At 40.0% G+C, this 21,870-nt stretch overlaps 1 protein-coding gene across 1 annotated transcript in view; it reads left to right on the top strand.

The window, feature by feature from the left end:
- Window positions 1-1,039: 1,039 nt before the first annotated feature.
- Window positions 1,040-21,870, top strand: part of LOC104403869 (disco-interacting protein 2 homolog C) — a gene marked incomplete at its 3' end in the record, with an annotated part of 104,485 nt that continues 83,654 nt past the window's right edge. Inside the window, exons 1-3 of the mRNA XM_010012148.1 lie at window positions 1,040-1,142; window positions 17,926-18,051; window positions 18,899-19,108. Of these exons, the coding sequence (XP_010010450.1) occupies window positions 17,979-18,051; window positions 18,899-19,108 (283 nt within the window). The remainder of the gene's footprint in view (window positions 1,143-17,925; window positions 18,052-18,898; window positions 19,109-21,870) is intronic.

Genomic DNA, 21,870 nt, shown 5'->3' with positions numbered 1-21,870 from the left:
GCTCTGGGCTTACTGGGCTTGTCTGCTCAGGTTCTTCTCTGGAAGACAGCAGGGTAACATGCCACAATTATACATGCAGGTTTGCTTTCTTTTCCTATTTGTTTGAATTTTCCTGCTTAATTATTTCACCCTTCTCTGGAAGATGTCAAGGTACATTAGTTTCTAGAAGTGTTTATATACAATGCTGCTGTTACAGCACTACTGTCGTTTAAGGAGCCTTCAAGAAAACACCTATTTTTAAAAAAGGAAATTCACTATGAGAAGGGGATGTTCAGAGATATTTACTGAGACACTGCAGGTATATATATGTTTTATAAGGTTGAGTTATTTTTGTTGTTTTGCTGGAACAGAATACTATTTTCAGCCTGGTTTGGTGCAGTTATTGTTTACTTTCTGGCTCTTGGTAGCTAAAAATGCCTATAGGTATTAATACAGTTCCCTTCCCACAGGGTATCTAGGTTCTGTAGGTTAGTATTTTGTTGTCACCAGCTGATCTCATCCAACTGCATGAGTTTCTAGATAATATGCACTTGGAAGACTGAAATATTAGATATTATGTAGACTATAGATATTATATATTTGTGTATTATATATATAAGCTAGATAAACTATTAGACTTGTATTATCAATACAAGTCTTCTTAGGAATTGCTTTTAACCAGTTTGCAGGAAAGCTTCAAGATCCTTTGCAATCATGCCCGCGTTTATTAGCACATCAAAATATTTCCTGAATACTCCTTTATGAAAGGTCACATGTTTGGGAAAATAAGAAAACATCACCAAGCTTGCTGCCTGAATGCTTTTATGTTGTCTATGATCTTGGAAAAAGGTTGTCTTGGAGAGAACCAGCAAAATAACCACACCAGAAAAGCTGACTGGAGGCAAGTACTGTGTAACCAGTTAACATGGCATGGTTTAGCCACTGGCTGTTCTTTTTCTACATCTAGGGTAGGCTGAACTCCTCCTCCTCACTGTTAAGCTTCTGGAATTCAACCAGAATGAGCTGTTTGTTTTGTTTTTTAATTAATGCAGGGGTGGACCAGGCACTACCACAAGAACGTCGAACTCCTGTTACTCCATCCTCTTCCTCTCGATATCACCGACGCAGGTCCTCAGGGTCACGGGATGAGCGCTATAGATCAGGTAAGTAGAACTGAAGACCACAGAAGTGGAATGAAAAGTTGAATTGGCTGGTTCTGTTCTTTGCTTCTTTAAAAGGAATTTTGCTGTAAACTCAAGTAGTAGCTATACATGGGGAATACTCGTTGCATGAATACAGAGACGTGTCCAAGCGTGCAGACGTGGATTTACAAAGCCAAAGTACATATGGAATTGAAGGATAACAAACATGAAGGACAGCAAGAAGGGCTTCTGCAGGCATATCAGCAGCAAAAGGAAGACTAGGGAAAATGTGGGCCTAGTAGGGGCCACCTGGTCAAGGGAGGTGATCGTTCCCCTCTGTTCAGCACTGGTGAGGTATATCTGGAGTGCTGAGTCCAGTGCTGGGCTCCCCATTACAGCATAGACATGGACTGGCCATACTGGAGTGAGTCCAACAAAAGACCACAAAGATGACTAGAGGAATCATTAAAGGAATTCATTATTAAAAGAACAGAATCTCTTCTGTGTGAGGAGAGGCTGCTAGAGCTGAAGTTACGGAGAAAAGAAGGCTCAGGGGTTCTTATCCGTGTATATAAGTGCTTTAGGGGAAGTAAAGAAGATGGAGCCAGACTCTTCTCAGTGGTGGTCAGTAACAGAAAAGAGAGCGCAGGTACAAACTGAAATATGAAAAATTCCATTAAAGCATAAGAAAAAGCTTTTTTTCTCTAAGAGTGGTTAAGCACTGGCATGGGTTGCCAAAAGAGGTTGTGGTGTCTTCACCCTTGGACCTATTCAAAACAAGGCCTCAAGCGATCTCCTGTAGGTGATCCTGCTTTGAGCAGACAGTTGGACTGGATGATCTCCAGAGGTTCGTGCTGACCTCCACCAGTCTGTGGTTCTGTGGCACAGCTGGATTTTGTTGTAGTGATTCTAGTTTGGTGAATACCATTAAAAAAATATCTAACTTGAAGTGTAGCAAGTTGGGAACATCACTGTGCCCTAAATAGAAGGCACTGGTTAAGGGAAGATAAAATTAATTTTAGAGCTGAACAAAAGGGTAAAATCTCATTTCCAAATGAATGGGATCCAAGTATCTTCACAATGTTGCTCCAGATATAACATAAAGTGAAGGAAGTGATTGATTTATAACTGAAGGAAAAGCAAACTCTGAAACTTCTTTACTCTTACCTTTGAAGGCATAAACTGCATGTACTACACCTTAACTGGATGAAGGGTAGCTGTGCTCAGCTGTTGTTTCTACTGCTGCAGTATTAAGCATGCTTCTCAGATGTCAGCCAGAAGGCCAAGGTCTATTTTGTCCAGTGCTGCCCCTCCTGCAGCAGCAGAATAAGGGAGCTATTCTATATATATAATAAGCAGCTGCTATAGAGAGCAACACCCATCAACCACTGTGGGAGAGAAACCCTTGAGAGCTCAAAGTCAGGAGCCAGGGAGTGATGATTGTGGAAGGCGCCGAGCAGCCAGCTGTGGAGGTTCTGGATTGTGTTTGAGAGATGCATCTTGCTGGAAGCAGTCAGCAAGTTTGTCATTGTGCTGGCACAACTGTGGAAAATTATGGAGAACTCTTATAAAACCTTTTGTAACATATTTCTGGTTAATTCCATTAGTCAAAGAGCTTGCCAGTCCTACTTCAAGGAAAATGAAATGATAAATGTTGGCAGAGAAAGTTAATTTCTGTCCAGACCATTCTGATAAATTTGAGAAGTTCCCTTCTCCCTTCAGAAACCTTAGGTTCACACTGTAGATGCTGCCAGTTTTCCATTGAATGATGATTGTGGGATCTGCATAATAATTCCTTTATATATAAGCTCCTAGAAGCTTCTCCCTCATTACACTAATCTGATTTCTACCCAGTGTTTTCAAACAAGTGAAAATACCACTCCTGAAATTGTCTAGTTTGTAGGTGTGCAACTTACGGTCTTCAAATCTCCAAGCTGTGGCTCTCCAAAGCCATTCCATTAAAAAAATATGTGTTGGAAATTGTCTGCTTGAGCTGTGCTTGCAATCTGTAAACTAAGATGTTGAGTCAGTTTGGGGATGAGCGAAAGGAGACATCGTGAACATCTTCCCTGTGTGCCTTTCCTGATACCCCTAGAGTGTTCTGAGTTGGTGTTGCAACTTCTTGGTCGCTACCTGCTCCTTGAAAGGAAGGTATTTGTTCAGTGAAATGGTACATAAGGTCCTGCCTTATGGGGTGGAGTGTTATAATGATATATAAATAATAAATAATATAAACATAAAAAAAAAATAAATAATAAAGACACAAATTTTGCTGCTGAGAGGGGAAGTAAGGGATTGAGTGCAAAGGGTTACTTGTTAGTGCAGGAGTCTCATCTTAGGAGAGTCAGCACTATACTATAAATCCAGATGTCTCTTGTTGCTCTGAAAATGTCCTTGGTGTTAAAACTGGAAAGCTTGATAGTATTTTGGAGACTTATAGCAGGGCTTTGAATTCCTACCTTGACTGCTATATAGCATGACTCCTCAGCAAGCCACTGAGCTCTCCAGCAAATTGGTTTGAACAGCTACAGCATCTTCGCTCACTTCCGACTGTATGTAGCAAATGTTGATGAAGGAAAATGTGAACTTCCATTGCAGTTTTGAAGAGTTATGAGGTTATGTTCTTCAAATTTAGTTTCAGAAGACCTTTGCTAAGATACAGTGCCATGTTCCTATTCTGAATTTTGTTCTCCCCTTCTATACATTGCCTCTGAGATCAGAAGTCTATTTATTTCTTGGTCTCATGACTCATACTCACTTATTACTGCAGGTTACAAACTTGCGAGTCAGATTTCTTTCTTGTTATCTTGTCTACAGATTCAGATTTGCTTCAGGTAGAAGCCTTTGTTTTGCTTGTTGTTTTGTTGTGCTCAATACTTTAGCATCTCTGCTCTGATCACACTGTGATTATTCAATCCTAGCTGTTACCCAGTTTCAGTGCTTGTTATATTTGGTACATCTTCTTGCAAAAGGCCCAAACCAAAATGAACGTGCAGTCTTTGACCAATAAGTAATTCACTTCTAGGTAAACATTCCCCTTCCTTAGGTTTTTTGCGCCATTTATTTCAGTTAACATCTGCAAACAAATCCTCTACTCCAACTCTGATCAAAGTCCTTTTCTGTCCCTTCTTGGTAAGGTTTTCCTAATTGGAAGTCTAACATCCTGAAAGTCATCCAACTCTCCTTCCATACCTTTGCTTTTAACATAAATTTAGATGTCAGTGCAGATTGTTTAATGAACTCTCTTTGGAGACTCAAAATCATTGCTGCTACTGATACCACCTTCAACTTACGCTCTTTTATTATGGAAAATGTCAGACTGTGACATTTTAAATCCATACCTATTTTTTCACTTCAGTATTATTATAATTATTATTATTATTATATTAATATTGTAATAGAATTTTTCAGCACTATTATTTTGAAAACCTCATTTCTATGATTTTTATGTTCTAAATAAAATTGACTCTGAGTTTATGGAAGCTTTTTTTTTTAATTTTTCCTAAATGTTCCTAATATTTCTTGTGGTTTAAGGTAATTTGATTTTAGAATTCAGGCTACATTAGGAATTTAGTCTAATTCTTAAAACCAAAAAGGTTTAAAATTTTCTGGCTGCTGCTTTTTATATAGGAAGAGATCCTGAACATTGTGTTTCAAAATGTCAGCTTCTTTAATAATTTTTCAGGTATCTAAAGAAATAGGTAATGCTATAAGTATAGTAAATGACTCAGTACTGGGTTAAACTACATTATTTACTTATAGAAATGTGGCAGCTAGTTTAGCTGATACTAATTCAGAAGCATTCTTTATTTGTTTAGTACTGAATATAAAAACTCTTCTATTATTTACTCGCTTAGAAACAGTATTTGGAAAGGTTTCCCAAATGTAGATCACGGCAGTGTTTTTCTCCTAGCAGCTGCCATTCCTTAGCCAGTGTGTGTACTATAATGTTATCTGGGGTCTCGAGGTGACAGTGAAGCCAACTGTTGCCAAAGGCTGGATAAGTAACTTTTGCCAAGAGGTTTTTCTGGCCAGTGGCTTTTCAGGCAAGTCAGAGAAAAACTGGCTTACATTTCTCTTCTGCCTCTGCATGCAGAGTAGACGTCAGCATCTGACTTAATCTGGTTCAAATGACATGACTGCAAAACCAGGCACAGACTTGAGTGTGAAGTCAACAATGGTCTTGTAGATGTATCTGCAGCTTTGTTTCCTTAGTGCAGTTGGAAAACTAGGTTTCTCGGATGCTTTTGGAAGCTGCAAATCCATGGATTTGGTATAGTGTGTTAAGGAGATGGGAATTGCTTTAGAGTAAACAAGTAGGTAACCTGGATGGCTTAGCTTTCACAGTCTCATCATGCTGTCTAAATGAACTAACTCAGTCAAATACTGAGATGTTGGTCCTATATGTCTTCCATATAGTCACTAGGGACCTGTTTGCTCCCTGGTTAGCACTGACTACATTTTGTTCATGGTAGCACTGAAATCCCTTGTAGAAGGACCTGAAGCTTCTGCCACCATTATTTAAAATACCATCACATCGTCTGTCTTGCTTTTGGAAGAATGGTCTTACTGATTTGATGCTTAAAATAGTGACATGTAACCTCTCCACAGTGCAGCCCTGAAGTTATAGGGCTGCTAGAGTTTGTCCCCTTGCCTGTGGCTGGCTGTTCTGGTGGCCTGAGGCAGAGCTGGGCTCTACTGCCACGTGAAGGCTGCAGCACAGTACAGCAGTGCCTGCTGCTGTGGCAGTTCCAAACCAAATACCACACGGGTAAACTGGGCACATCCTCCTGATTATAAATTGTTTCCATGATCATGATAAATCTCCGCCAGATCTTCCATTTCTCAGCCAGTCAAGGCCTGCAGGGTTCAGAGAGCAACTCTTCTTCAGAGACCTTCATCACCTCTTTTATCTCCTCTCAAGAGAAAAGTATTTTATCCTCCCTCAGTTGGATGTTCAAAACATGGAGAAATGAAATGTCAGGACCTTACCAACCTCATTTTTTCAAAGGGGCATCTTTGTGGCCTTTGGACTATGCCAAACCGAAAAGCTTCAGTTCTCCATCCCAGTGCTGAAAACCAGAGCACTTTCTCATGTGCTAGGACCTGCCTTTTAGTGATTCCACACCTGTCAGTAAAAAAAAATAAAAGGTACGATGGAAATACTCAAAAAAGTATGCACCAATACAACTTAAAACCTAAAAAACCCAACATTAAATTCTAGGGAATCTGGTGTAGTATGTTCAAATGTACATGCTTGTGTTAGGAGTGAGATAGCAGCACTTGGCTCTGTGATTTCTGCTGTAGAATTCTCCTCTGATGAGATGAGGATATGACAGATAGGTTGGGCCAAGTTTATTAAGTCCCTTGTTTCTCATGAGGTCTCCAAGAGGCCTTGAAGATGACCAGTGGTCTGCACTGCCTGGACCAATTGTGATGCCTAAGAAAAATGAGGCCAGTGAGCTCTAAAAACTGAGTTTTCCAGATGTCAGAAATAATGTGGGAAATAGCAGCGTAAGTGAAATTGCACTGCCTCTGTACCTAAGGGTTCACAGTGTCCTAGAGGAAAGACCAGCAAGTGAGAGCACATGTGCTACATAAACTATTTGGATAGATTTTAAAAGGCACAGCAGTGGATGAGCATAGAGCTGGGAGCTGAGAAATGGAGTGTTTTGAGAAATGCCATATGTGGAATCAGCATCTCTCAGCTGGTAGCATGGAGGAAGGGTACTGCTGGTAGGGTGGTTGTGGTACCCGGACTCTCGGCAGGGAGTACCTCCTTTCTCCCACTCGGTTTTGCTGAACTTTTCTCCATGTGTTCTGAAGATAAAGAAGGAAGAAATCAGTCTGGTACACCATTTTTGGGGGACTGCCAACCCCTGCCCCAGAGATCTCAACACTGCAGAGAACAGCTCGTTTTCCAAGCACACTCAGCACTTCTTTTAAAAGATGTTTTAATATAGAAGATTTTTGGAGATTGTTTTGCTGAAGCAAATGCACCCTGAGTACAATTCTCCTGGCTCAGGTTCCTGAGCCACCTTTCCCACACTGTGGTTCAGTAAGGAAAAGACTGAACAGCTTATACTGGGCATGAAATCATTAAACTTCCAAACAAATCATCCCAGACTAGGTTTGAGGAACATTTGAAATAAGGGAGCTAGCAGTGAAAGAGCGTACCCTGGAGACCCAAATCCTAGAGAAGCTGGCACCAGACATGAGGTAGCTGAGCTGCTCTGCTCTAGGAGCTTTGGTATGTGCTGTACCACGTATTTGTTCTCATTTAACATGAGGTAAGTGTGTGTATGAACTGTAACAAAGGTGGCTGACATTTTATATATTTACAGCTTACCTCATAGTGATTTGAAATGTATGGATAGTTTATATTTTGTGGGTTTGAAGGGACATTCAAGATCTCATTCTGCAGTCTTGCCAGAACTGACAAAAAGGAATTATGAGAAAATGAGAGCTGTAATGCATGGTAGAGGAAGGGATGGAATAGGAAGATTTGAGAAATCATTGTTACTGAACCCTTATCATTTAGCAGTTCTTCAAAGAATACAGGGAAAAACCACCATGGTGAATGTGCTATGTATCAAGATGGGACCACCTGTAAGTATTAAGGTAGCTTGTCATAAAACAAAGAATTTGTTAACCGTTCAGGTGAGTAAGAGTTACTTAAGATGTAGACACACTTATTCAGAAGTTGATTGATCTCCTATTTGATTTAGCTCACTTACAGCCTTAATTTCAATCTACAACTCAATCAGGGCAAAGAAGAGCTTGAATAAAAACTTCTGCAAAGATGTAATTTTTATGACCGCATCCTTGCTTTGACCCAGCAGAAAAATTTGTAAGGATAATTGCAGAGCTCTTGAGGAAAATTACTCAAGGATCTACAGAGGAAAGAAATAGAAAGTTGATTTACTTCAGATTGCATAATAAAGGGGCCTGAGATGAAGTCACTCTGTGAAGCTGACTTCCAGATTGCATTACAAATGAGATAATAAATAAATGGAGGGATGGAAACAGTTAGGGGGAGACCTGTATGTTGGTTTTTTTATTTGACTTATCAGTGGAATTTAACATAGTTTTAATTTTCAGAGTTTCGCAAAAAACATTTTAAAATCATCTTTATTATAATACCTGAAGAATCCAAAGTAAAGCAAAAACTATGCCTTTTCAGTTCCATAGCAGTGGAATCAGAAAGAGTTGTTTTTGTTTTGGCATACTTTGTTTCCATCACATAACCTCTGTGTTTCACAGCCTGCCTATACAGCTTTCCCAACTACATGTTCATCTTTTACCTTCCATCCACACAGAATTATGGATTATGACCACTGCCATCCAAAGTGGGAGATAACAGCCATGCTTTTCTTCTTTAGAGTTAAGCTTTTTGACCACATGAGAACATACAAAGCTTCTTCACATGTGCTTTAGGAGGTGGGCAGAAGCTGCCCAGGAGGTACTCAGCAGCAGCTGAATGATGGCATGGCGCAGCCCTTTGCAGAGTGCATGGAGCGCAGTTCCCTGCACCAGTGCAGTTTGTTGGCTGCAGCATCCTGGAAGAGCCTGGCTTTTTTTGGTGGGGCATTCATAGGAGTGCAGATGTTTTCTAAAACACTGGCTTTTCATTGTCAGAAAATGTGCAGGTTAACAAAATTTGGCTTTGAATTCATGAAAAGTCAGCAGAACTTTCCCCTACATATCCATGTATCCCCAGTTCCCAGTAAAACCAAAGGCCCAATGTACATAGTTTACACATCGCAAGGATTGAAACTTAGACACTTAAATCATTTTTTTTTAAATGTAAGCAACAGATTATTTCTGTCAGTAACCTCCACAGCCCTTGTATAAATGAGTTTTGTCTTAGACCAGATGTTCTTGCATTCAGTTGAGTATTCACTATGTTTGTTGTGAATGCCATATTTCAGAATTAATAGCACACCTGCTTGCAGCTGGAGAGAAATTAGGTGTCACAGCGATCAAGCTATGTGCTTTCTTATTTTAAGGCAAGCACACAGCTCAGTCTTTCCTACCTTAATCTTACCCAGAGAGACTGCAAAAGTATTCTGAGCCCGCTTCGTTATAGCATCACCAACAGCAAAGATCCATTATTATATGGACTCGCTTACTTTCACATTCCCAGGGGTGAGATGATTTTCCAAAGACTGATCTTTGTTGGATGAACACAGCAATTTTATGAAATCACTTGCCCTCTATCTGCCTGAAAATAAGTCAGTGCTGTCAGCCCAGAATAATCAAAAGACAAAGCCTAACTGTAATCTGTTGTGATGACACCACATTTACTGTGTATCACGCTATTTAGTATGTCCTGATTGCATTTCCAATAGATGTAGCTACCAAATTATCTCTACTCAGAGTATGTACGTGCCACATATTAGGAAATGAATTCTCAGTATATTCTTCGTTTCCATGGTAGCTACAACAAAGGTCTGATTAAACTCATAAGAGACTTTCATGCTTTCAACTACTGGTTTCCTGTAAGGCAGCAGTTGCCAACCTTTCTTCTGTATAATTATTTAGCATACCATTGCTGTACTTAGTGTTTCCTTATCTAGAATTTTCAGCCAAAATTCACCTTCGATAGCACTGGTCTGATAGCGCTGTTTTCCCATAGTATCAGTTACCTCCCTATAATAACTCTGAAGGTGTTACGATTCTTCTGTTGTTCTTCTGTTGCTGTAGCAGTAACTGCCCTTGCTCCTGTTGCTTCCTGCAAGCCACCTCTCTGCCTGTTCTTCCAGCTGTTTTCCTTGATGCCATCCCAGCTGCTGGCTTCCCTGTAACAGAGACTTACTTGTGGTTTTACTTATTTGTTAAATATCTGACTTCAGGGCTGATCCTCTACTGCAGTATAAATAAGACATAAATATGTTTTCTATGTACAGAAATAACCTCTTACTAAAATCCTTTGGCATTCTCATAAGAGAATCGTTCTTGATCTTGATAATATGCCATTCTGCAAGCAAGTCAGTTGTGTTTGTGAACGATCTCATAAAAAGCAAGCATGATAAACCTTCTCAGATTCCTTGGGCCTGTCCTGCTCCCGGTTGTATCATCATGTTACCAGGAATTGGATACTAAAGGAAAGGGAGAAAGATTGTTTCCAAAGGCTAAGTAAAAAAAGAAAGATAAAAATTGCTCAGGGGAGAGGAATTACATAAGGAAAAAGGAACAAACAGATGAAATGGATGAATTCAGGTCACATCTAGGTATGTCTCCAAGCAGTTTTATTCTTCCAAGAGCAAGTCCCCTGAAAGGAGGGATGGAAGTACCATTTCTTCAGAGCTGGAAAACCAGGCTGCAGAAGATGGTAGGGAACTCTGTTAGATAATTCTGCATCTGTACAGCAAAAATTAGGCAACAGCTTGTTTTTCATATTTGTGTTTCTTAAACAGTGGGTGATTCAGTATCAAGGCTTTATAATTACTGGGAAACTGAAAACACAAGCAAAACCAAAAGAAGGAATATATTTTAACATCAGAAACATAGGTAGAAACAGACTTGAGCTTTCTTGATTCTAGCAATGCACGACTCCTGTCTACAGCCAGTCTAATTTCTTGTCTTAAAAAGAAACAGGGCTGCATGATAAATTAGATGCAAGAGAACTACTTGACACACAACTGCAAGACCTGATTTAAGTACAAAAGAAAGCACTGTTTTTCTTCTGTGGGCTGAGGCATTTTATGCAAGGGGTGCAAGGAACAGTTTTGTAATGTGGAAACTTTAATGTAACTGATGCTTACATGGGAGGAGCACCCTGTTTCATGATCCATGCAGACCTAACACCCAGATCCCTGATCCGTGAGGAGGTATTACTTTGTTTGCAGTATGCTGAGTGTTTGACATGCCTATGGAGCAAATGCAGCTAATACTGAATAAAAGGGAGCCGCTGAGGCATGTTAAACTTATATAGGAAAAGAATTTTAACAACCTCTCCACACAGAGGAAGAATGCAACTGTAATTTGTTGAATAGGTTTTTGTTTTCTTAAAAAGAAGAGCTGAACAAAAAGGAGCAAACTCATTCTGCTAAAAGCTGCGAAAGTCTGTGGGAGGACTAGGAATATACAGCCTATTTCAAATGTCTCAGTTACAATTCAGAGCTTTCAAGGACACTGTATCTGGCCCAACTAGGGAATGTGGCATCCCTGGGGTTCATGGGGTGTAAGGGGAAGATCGAGTCTGGATTGAACTCCATGCCAAATGTGGATGCGCACTTCAGAAGAGGGCTCTTATAACAGCTGTAGAGAAAGAGGAGATACCGCAGCATGGCTCCATATGTGCACCAGGATATGGCTGACCTTGTTCATCATATGATTGCTTTCATGCTTCCAGAAAGGAAGGTTGATTTGCTTGTGGAGCTCATCTGAGCCCAGAAGGGTCATACATACTGTGTTCCCCAAAGTACTTGGCTAGGAGAGGACAGCTTGTCTTAGAGGAAAGTCACCACTAGCTCTAAGTAGCATATGTTTGTGCAAGGAGAGAAAATACGTTCTCTAGAAAATACTTCTGTAGAAGTTCAGAAGAAACTTTTTGTATCCCAGAACCATTACAAATCAGACTAAAACTCCTGGCCAAGCTCTCTTTCTGTGTGCCTACCCAACTTCTGACTAAATAAAAAGTTGTCATGTCCTCCCCCCAAAAAAAGATTAGATTCCAGGTCATACACCATGTAAGGAATAAATGATTAAAGAATACTGTGAACAGGGAGTCAACAGTATTACCAATGTGTAACTAACAGTTTTTGCTTGTGTATTTCTGGGCATTATTATTTAACCTTTGAACACTGCCCACCTATCAGCAGTTAATATAGTTATGTCCCTGCAGTTGTCTCCCTAACATCTTCTGTCACCAAGTTCTCCCTCTTGAGAATAGTCTGCTCCCTCCCACATCACCATGCATTTAAAATGAGCAGTCTGAGCTCATCCCTCCAGCTGGGCTGTGAGCCAGCCACCAGTCTCCAGCTGGTTTGTTGCACTAAGGGGGTCCCATCGGAGCAGCATGCCAGCACAGGTAGGATGTCACTTTGTTCCACAGAAACAGGGAGGTGGCCTTCTTTCCTTTTCTGTGGCCAGTCAAATGCCCACAGAAACATATGTTTAACATGCAGCCATTAAATCACACAGAGAGAGAAGGCTGGTGGAGAACCACCATGGAGAACATGGTATCCATATCAAGCTGGTGCTGTGTAGTAATGTATGTTAGTGGGTTGGTTGGTTTTTTTTCCTAAGCCTTTCAGTTAAACAAGGACCACAATGTTGTGCCAAGTTATGAGATAAACCAGATGAAAAGACTGCACTAAGCAGAGCATCTCCTGGGAAAGGCAGGACATAAATTAATTCTTATCTCTCTGTGATGGAATGAGGGACTTTTACTTCTATTTGCAGTAGATGAGAGTTTCTGATTATACAATGCAATGGCCAAAGCTATGGGTCATCGCTCTGGGAGTCTGAGTTTATGGACTTACTCTCCATGCCAGTTCTAATTTCTCTGCCTCTTGTTTTGAGGCCTCATCTCTTGTTTAATAGATTGTTAGCTGTTTGAAGGGGAACTTTCTCTACCATGTTTTTGTTTTTACAGTCCACTTCCTTTGTATTTCAGTTACTGAATTTGCTCCCAGAAGTGAGCTTGCCCTCTGTATCCTGTCATAGAAAGTAAAGGGAGAGAAAAAACAAATAAAAATGCCTGTATGCAACAGAGAAAAGACTGGAGACAGAGCTGATTTGGCTGAAGTTTGCTAAGTATTACCAGGCAGCCTCTAAGAAATACATGTCTGGTTGAATGCTGAAAACCAGGTTCATAGCAAGTGTATGGGTTCAACAGCTTTCCCAAGCATGTTGCTTTACTCTTTCCCATTTATTGATTCCTTGAATACAAACTCACAAATTGGATTCAACATATGGTTGGCCAACAGAGGAGGACAGTAGCAGGTAAGGAACTGCACACTGGTTCCTGTAACTGTAGATGGAGGTGATGATACTTTATGCTATGCTCTAGATTTTCTGTTGAGACTTTCTTGTGGAAAAGCCAGGTGGGAAGACTATACGGATTTTGTTACCTACAGGAGTGCTTTGAAGGGTCAGGTCCTGGGGTCATTTTATCAGCTGTAACTGCATAGTTAGAATGTCACAGACTTCTACATGAAAGAATATTTCACCTGAAAGCATTTTCTTTCCATTTAGACTTGGGACTTTTTTCAGAAGGTTTGAGTGCAATTAGATCAAGGTATATCTATGTTTGAAACCCTATCAGGAGTTGCTAGTAGGTGAGAAATTGTAGCGTGTCGCACCATGAGGAAAGAGAAGAGAGGTGGTTTTTTTGCTGATATTTTTTTTTTTCTTTTTTTTTAATGAAAGCTCCTAACTGTGTGGTGTTTCAGGACAAAATTTTCGTACTTGAATGATTTTTTTCAGGAAAATTTAACAAGAAATATGTGTTTTAAAGCAATGCTCAATCACAATCTGATGAATTCAGTTAGCCTGCATGTGCCAGAGCAGATTGAGAAGACAGTTCAGACCCTTTTGTTAGACCTGCAAGGCAAGGGGCATCACCCTGCCAGAGATGCTTTGAAATTCTAATGTGATGTTCTCTGCTGATTCTCTGTCTGATAAGTGGAGAATACAAACTGCTTTGTGCTGATGGGATTTGGGAGGAAAAACAGTTTTCTGTCCCAGGGAAACTTGGATAGGTGTTGTTAACTTCATCATAATTTGTTCCAGTGCGTATTACAAATGTGGTTTCCTTTGTTTAGTGAACAAGGAGCTTCCAGTTACTCCTGGATAGATTTCTATTACAAGTCTCCTCGTATTTTTTTAGTAGCTGCTAGGGACAAATTGTGGGCAAGTATTGGGAGAGGATGGGCCACCTACATACAATATGGTGGACACCATAGCCTATCTTTCACAAGGTAAAGGCAAAGAGCTACCACACTATGGCTCAAATTGATGAGAAGCAAATCACCAGGGTCACCCTTTGGCGGGGACTGTACGTTTTGGTTTAGATTTAAATCCATGCTTCATAAAACTACGAAAAGAGATTATTAGTTGTATTCTGGTTAGCATTCCTTATGGTACATCAGCAAAGTTGGCTTGTATCTCAGAAAAGCAAAGCTAAAACCTAGAGAAAAGCAAAGCACGTGTATGGAAAATGCATACCTGAAGCTTAAGCATTAGTCTGGCTTTCCATCTCTGATTTCTCAGTACTGACTTAAACTCTAGGTACGAATGGCTAGAATGCTGCTCACGAGCTTAGCAATTCCAACTCTATACAAGACTGCCAAAACAGGTTGAAGAGCATCTTCAGAACCCATCAGTAGGCTTTCATTCAAAAAGAAGCCTATATACAAGCAATATAGGCTGTTACTCATTCTTTATCTTAGCCTTTTTTTATGTGCTTAGAGGCAATTCATTTAGCCAGGAGTTTTACTCCTGGGAGAGAATGTAGTGAAAAGATTTTTCATCCAAGCTTGACTGTCCCTGCTCTCTTTTTTTCTCTCCCCCTAAAAGCTTGTAAGCTCTCGCTGATGGTCCCTGAACCACTTCTGGACTGCAGTCCTCAACCTTTCCTAGACACGTGTCTTATGTTTTTGGAAGCCTCCATATTCTGAGTAATGCCTTCAGAATAGTTGACCTTGCAGTCAACTTGGGCTGGGAGCAGGTGTGTATGTTCCTTCTCCTCAGTAAGCTTCCCTCTTGTTTATTCAGTTTCTTATCTTTTCCATTGTTTTTGCTTTCCGGTGAGGGTTTCATGGGGTTTGTTTTGTGATTTTTTTTTTAGGAACCTAAAAACCAAAATAGTTTGGTTTATTCCATAGTAACCCATTACAGATAAACATATCAGGCATGTGCTCTGTTAAGAAAACAGTTAAATTCCTGGGCTACTGTGGACTCACTTGAAAATCAAAACCCTGCAGAATGATTTTTAATTAAGCTGATGAGTTTACCTATCAAAAAAGAAATCAAAGAATTCACAAGTTATGATTCAGTGTCCAGCTGTCTCAAAGCATTTGAATAACAATTTTCTGTCATCTGTCCTTTAAAAAACTTTGAGTTACACCTTATGTTCCTCCTTATATTTACAGTAAAAAACAATCCTAAGTACAATAACACACAAATAGAATAATTCCTCATGTCTTGGTCAGCAAAGTTTTTTGTCTTCTAAAAACTGCTGTAGAATTTTGTTGGGGTTTGGGGTTTTTTTGATTTTTTTTTTCCTTTTTTTTAAGGGGAAGCTCATTTTTAATGCTTGATATCTAATTGCTATCCTTTGAAGGAAAACCAAGGATTTTCCCTGTTTGTTGGATGAGAAATGCAGGCTTTTAGTGAGCATGTTCAGGTGTGGAGTGAGCAGGTAGATAGGAATTTATCCTGGGGACATGCTGTTAGATTAAGGCTTACGTTGTTTATTTTCTTAGTCTGATACTTTTCACATAAACTTTTAATCACATTTTAAGTATAAGAAAGGCCTTAAACCTACTTTAAAATTACGACTTTACAGGGGATAGATAGATTGTTTTCTGGTTTGATGTTAGCATTGCAGTCTTCCTCTGTTTTGGTCCATCACCTACATGGCTCTTTCATCTTTTTGAGTATGGTTTTCCAGCTTTGCTGTTTGCTTTTCTTGCTTTGCTTTTGCTGACATGCTCATCCTCCTCATGATTTAAAACAAAAGCAGAAAACAACTCACAGAAGCATCTGATAATGTTCGTTTTCTTAGACCTATTCTTCCCTGCAGTCTTTCTACTGGGAGGTGCTTAAACCCTGGCAGAAGACAGGGAACACCATTATTAAAAATGAAACATTGCAGCTTATAAACAGAGTGTATCATCTAATGCCTCTAGTCATCCTTCCCAGTTGTTACCTACAACAAGTTACTTGCAATCAACAGCTCTTTAAGTAAAGAGATGTATGTATACTCTTCCGTTTCCTGTTGATCTTCTTGCAGAACATCGTCCATGCAGAGCTGCCACCACATCAACACAGGAGTAGGAACAGGCTACATGCTGCCAACCCAGCCCACAAGGGTGATCTTCAAATAGATTCAGCAGCAGCAGAAGTGGGATCACCCTGGATTAAACCTGTTTTCACTGTGCTTCTGCTTCATAAAGGGGAATAGATAAATTATGCACACAACTTGCTGCATTTTCAACAGCTGGTAACAGTGACTGGTTAAAAGGCAACATCTAATGTGCTTGCAGTTGTGTGCCAGAGAGTCAATATGCAGCTGGAGGGTCAAAAACCAGAAGTGACCTTTGTTGGCTGCCATGTGTTTTGCATACAGTCTCCTCATGTGTGTCTTGTTCCAAACCCATAGAAATACACAGGCAGCAGGGCAAGCTAGTAATCTAAAGGCAGACTTATTTCAATATGTAGTTATGGTAGTAATTAAAGAATTTACACAAAATAAAGTCATTATCAAAACACATCACTGATACCTTTTAGACACGATAAATGGCCTTTTTCAAACTTTGGGAGGCAGACAGCTATATATACTTGTGAAAGGTAGAAAAGCTCTTCACTGGGGATGTCCCCATGGAGAAGGGGTCTGTTGGATGCTTTGGAGTGCGCTGGTGTGAGTTGTGTGTAGCGCCTGCCTCTGAAGCACCAGGCCTGTGCTCGGGGTGGTTTTTCTTACTATTCCACCTCAGGCCAACCCTGTGTAATACTTTTCTGTGAATAATGCTGAGTGACGGAGGCAGGAGGAGATCCTGCATCAAAAGGAGCATGTCCAGCAGGTCTCACTCAAGTGAGACTCCACTGAGACCCCACCTGGAACACTGCATTCAGTTCTGGGGCCTTCGACACAAGAGAGACATGGACCTGCTTCAGTGAGCCCAGAAGAGGCCACAGAGATGATCCAGGGACTGGAGCACCTCTGCTCTGGAGACAGGCTGAGAGATCTTTGGTTGTTCATCCTGAAGAAGAGAAGGTTCAGGGGAGACCTTAGAGCAGCTTCCAGTGCCTAAAGGGGACCTACAGGAAAGATGAAGAGGGGATTCTTACAAGGGCATATAGTGATAGGACAAGAAGGAATGGCTTTAACCTGACAGAGGGGGAGACTTAAATTAGATATAAGGAAGAAATTCTTTATTATGAGGGTGTTGAGGCGCTGGCACAGGTTGCCCAGAGAAGCTGTGGCTGCCCCATCCCTGGCAGTGTTCAAGACCAGGTTGGACACAGGGGCTTTGAGCAACCTGCTCTAGTGGAAGGGGTCCCCGCTTGTGGCAGGGGGATTGGAACTGGATGAGCTTTAAGGTCTCAAACCATTCTGTGTTTTGGGAATAGGGGAACTGCTGCCATTTCTTTTGTGACATTTCACATACCTCTCACCTTTCAAGCAAATGTTACTGTTCACACAGTCTGTATGACTTTTGTGTAAATTGGAAACCCCATTGATTTAAAAAACAGGCAATGTTAGTACACCATGCTTCCACTGAAAAGAGTGATGGCTGCTGAAGTAACAGCTCTTGGTTAAACAGAGCTTTGCTCTGGGGAATCTGTGTTCCTGCTCTTCAAATACTGCAACACTGCTCTGGGAATATCATTCAGCTCAAAGGGCTTATTTGTTGGTACAGTACTTTTCACTATAGCTGCGTTTCCTACAGTGAGGAGAGCTCACGCAGTTCCTCTGAGATCCCGTGCGTTCCTGGCCTTTCATCATGCAATATGTGTTGTCAGCCGAGCTGGCATTCGAACGAACCTGCGTGCAGGTGCACTGAATGCACAAACAAACAGCTCATGTCTGTCTTGGAATCCCTAACTTGAAATCTCTCTTTCCTTCCAGATGTCCACACAGAAGCAGTTCAGGCAGCCCTTGCTAAACATAAAGAAAGGAAAATGGCAGTCCCTATGCCCTCAAAGCGACGTTCATTGGTGGTGCAAACATCAATGGATGCCTACACACCTCCAGGTGAGCATCTCTGTATATTTTATGAGAATTTTAAAAATGGTTCTTTGTGCTGCTACAGGCTAATAACCTGCATGCATAGAGAGTAATGGAGATGTCATTTGAAGCACTCTGAGCATAATAATGAGGTATGTTTGAAGAGAAGGTGAACCTAATGGTTGGAATCTCAATAGGGGCAATTCACATGATTGCTTTGCCCTTTGTGCTACCTCAACTTGCATGGGTCCTTTTTGTAGGTCTTACGAGGACCTACCTATGACCAGCTGGTCATATTGTGAGTCAAAGTTCCTTTCAAGTTTCTGGTTTATTCCCTAACACTAATGCAATATCTTTACTATTATTTGTGCCATTCCTTTCCAAATTTATCTGCTTTTTTACTTACTAGACTGTGAAAATGCTCCACATCTCATGCATTCTTGTACTTGCTGCATCCAGCTGGGATTCCGTTTCTTACTGAAGAGTGTGCTTTCTGCAGTTGTAAAAGTGTTTCACAGACTTTGTGGAGTCAACTAGGGAACCTATTTTGGGTATTCTGTACTGTTAATACATGGCTGGAGATCTTCTGAAGATTCTCAAGCCACATTATAAAGGAAGACTGTTTTATTATCCTTGGTTTTGTACAGTAATACACAAGCCATGGCCTTAGAGCAGGAAAACTCTCTCAGTGAACAGTGTGCAACTGGCTTTGTTTCAGGGCTTTCAGTGTTACAGACTTTTCTTATTATGTTTGTCTACCTTCGTGAGTTTTGCTTAATGGCAGTTATCTTTAGATTTGTAATATGAACATGCTGTATTTCTGTCAAGAAAACCTAAAAGCACTGCAAGTTAACAAGCTGTTTTTAATTACTAGATACTTCTTCTGGTTCAGAAGATGAAGGCTCCGTACAGGGTGACTCCCAGGGAACTCCCACCTCAAGTCAGGGGAGTATAAACATGGAACATTGGATCAGTCAAGCGATCCACGGCTCTACCACGTCAACCACTTCCTCCTCCTCGACACAAAGTGGAGGCAGTGGTGCTGCACACAGACTAGCTGATGTTATGGCTCAAACACATATAGGTTAGTATATGGTATATGGCTCCCAAATTCCTTAAAATGTGCACTTGCAAGACTTCATTACTCAGCACTAAAAAAGGGTCTCCTTAGGATCCATCAGTAAGGAAAATCAGTGCATGCAGCATTAGGGATTGCTTCCACAGAAGTTTCTCACCTACTGCTGCACCACCTTAATTACATAGTTTGGGTGAATTTGATAATTCTCTTAACAGTATGTACTCTTAAATTTATTTTTTTTTCCTGTCCTTAGTTGAATCTAGAATACTTGGGCTGGGATATCTTGCTGTTACGGTCCTTGGGAAAGACTATTGTATACCTTCGGAGAAGGGAGCTGTTATTATTAGTAGCTTGCTTATACCCTTTGGAAAGATCCTAGGAAGTCAATGCTATCTTTCCATTAGGGATAAGCTTCACAGACATTAATTAATTTGTGAATATTGTGCCACTGAAATTAGTCTTCATGAAAACGAGGCAGCTGTTCGATTAGGTATGTGGAAAGCAAGGCTTGTTTTCTCTTTATTCTCAAGGAACTGCTGTTCATCATATGAGGCATCTGCTTTGGGTATATTCTTGCTGGGGCTGTGTATTTTGGGTTGTCTCACTTCAAAATCTCTTGGAATCTGTATTGGAGCAGCAGAAAGCAACCTTGCTGCTGTTCTACTACACACATGAAATGCAGTTCTGTGTGACTGTTCCTAAACAGATCATTCCTTTTCAAGTATATGTAATGAGATCCCTGAAAGCAACTTAAATGTTCCTGATTTTATGTGCTGGAACAGTCTGTATCCCTTTTTTTTTTTTTTTTTTTATTTTTTTTTTTTATTGCTAGGAGTATGGCTTGATATAGAGCCTGTATTTTTGGATAAGTAATCTTCTCACCATGATCTGGAATCACTGAATTGCAGTCAGGGGTAGAATTTGTATTGTGTTCTTAAATTCATGCTAAACTAATAGCCTAGAACCTTATTTTAGAGACGTATAAACTTCTGAACACATTAATCATTGCATTTGGTTATTTTCTATAACTTCATCTTGAAATGCTAGAGGAAATTATAGCATAGAGAATTAAATTTATCCAAACTCTGAAAGGTTGCATTACTCACACACCAAGTCTTAATGTGTCTTTAAATATAGCTTCTTTATAATGTGACATTTCAGTAATTTTAAATCTGGCACAGTAAGTCTTCTGTTATAATCACTGAGTTCACGGTAAATAATACAGCATTTATACAGCTAAATTAAGATGTCAATATTCTGCAGAAGAAGAAAATTCTACTTTTTCTACATGTTTTATTTTGCCTTGTTGTTGACTAAAAAGGTGTCTTCTGTGAAGGAAACAGTTAAGCTTACCTCAGTGTATGCATATTTTCATTTGTCCTCGCAGTAAGATCTCTTAAATTGCATCTCTAGTGGGACAGTAGTTTTGATGTAGTAACGTAAAGGTCATTTGGATATCAAATATGAGTGATATCTGCTAACAGATTGAGACTGTGATCTTAAGGTTACCATCAGTCATTGTTGCTAAGACCACTGGAAATATAAGAGAAGCTTCACAGGTGATAACTATAAGATGTATTTCTTCATGGGTGAGCTGCTTTCTGTAAGAATTTGAAATTAAATAGCTCTTTTGTTTCTTTTCAATCCAAGTACGTGGATTTTGTGTTTAATTGTATTCTAAGAGGTAATAGATTCAAAGTATTCCCAAAGATAGCCTTGCTATTTCAGAGACAGTATGCCAGTGATCGTAGATGAATAATCCTCTTTGGTAGGAGAGAAGGTGAGGGAGAATAATAATCCTGTTCTCCAAAGCTCATCAGCTACTGGAAACAATATGTTCTTTATCACAGAGAACATATATTCCCATGGCGTGATACTTGTTTGGTTCAGGGAGTTGCTTTCCAGAGACAGATCAGCCTGAAAGAGAGAAATCATCTGTAAATATGTAAGGATATACTGCCACACTCTGAAGATGCCAATTTTGATAAATACATATTTAAGGGGCAACAGTAAAGACCTTTAATGATAACAACAACAGCAGAAAAGCCCACTGTTCTCATACCCACTAGGATTTGACCTCCAGAGTGCCTCACAGAATCAAAGGGAGAATTTTCCAATTTAAGTACTGTCATGCAGTCCTGAGAAGGGACTTGATAAAAAGCTTTGGCTGTAATAGAATCAAAGTTCAGCTTTGTGGATAATTGAGATAATTCACATAACCTATTATATGCTTCTAATATTATGCTGTGTATTTAATTTGGCTGCTGCTGTTACTCTATTATGGCCAAAGTTCTAGTTTAGTATAGATATCCTTTAAATATTTACTCTCACCTTTAGGATGCTCAGATGCCTGTACTGAGCTACAGGGAGAATCTCTAGTTTGGCAAAAGTATCACAATTGTGTTGGGTAATTCCCAAAGTTACAGTTCAAACCAGTGAAATCTGTAGAAAATACCTAATGTTCTGGCCCATCTTTGCATCAGCACTGTATATATGTCTAAGTTGTTTAAGTTTTAATTTGTCTGCAATACATGTTTCGGATCTGTAGATATATAAAATTCAAGCACATTCCAAAGCTCAGAAAGTTCATGTAATGAAAATCACACAGTGCTTACGTATGATTGTAAATTTATATGAAGTTAAGCATCTCACTGCAGAATTTTTGTCCTGTAGGTGCATATAATGTTTCTTATATATACTTCGAATACCTTTCTCTTTGAAAATCAATGACTTCTATCCAGATTAAAGGCTACATAGATTTCTGATCA

The sequence above is a fragment of the Nestor notabilis genome, unplaced genomic scaffold (genome assembly GCF_000696875.1).
Source record: "Nestor notabilis isolate BGI_N333 unplaced genomic scaffold, ASM69687v1 scaffold16303, whole genome shotgun sequence".
Taxonomy (NCBI): Eukaryota; Metazoa; Chordata; class Aves; order Psittaciformes; family Psittacidae; genus Nestor; species Nestor notabilis.
This window is presented reverse-complemented; position numbering and strand designations above follow the sequence as displayed.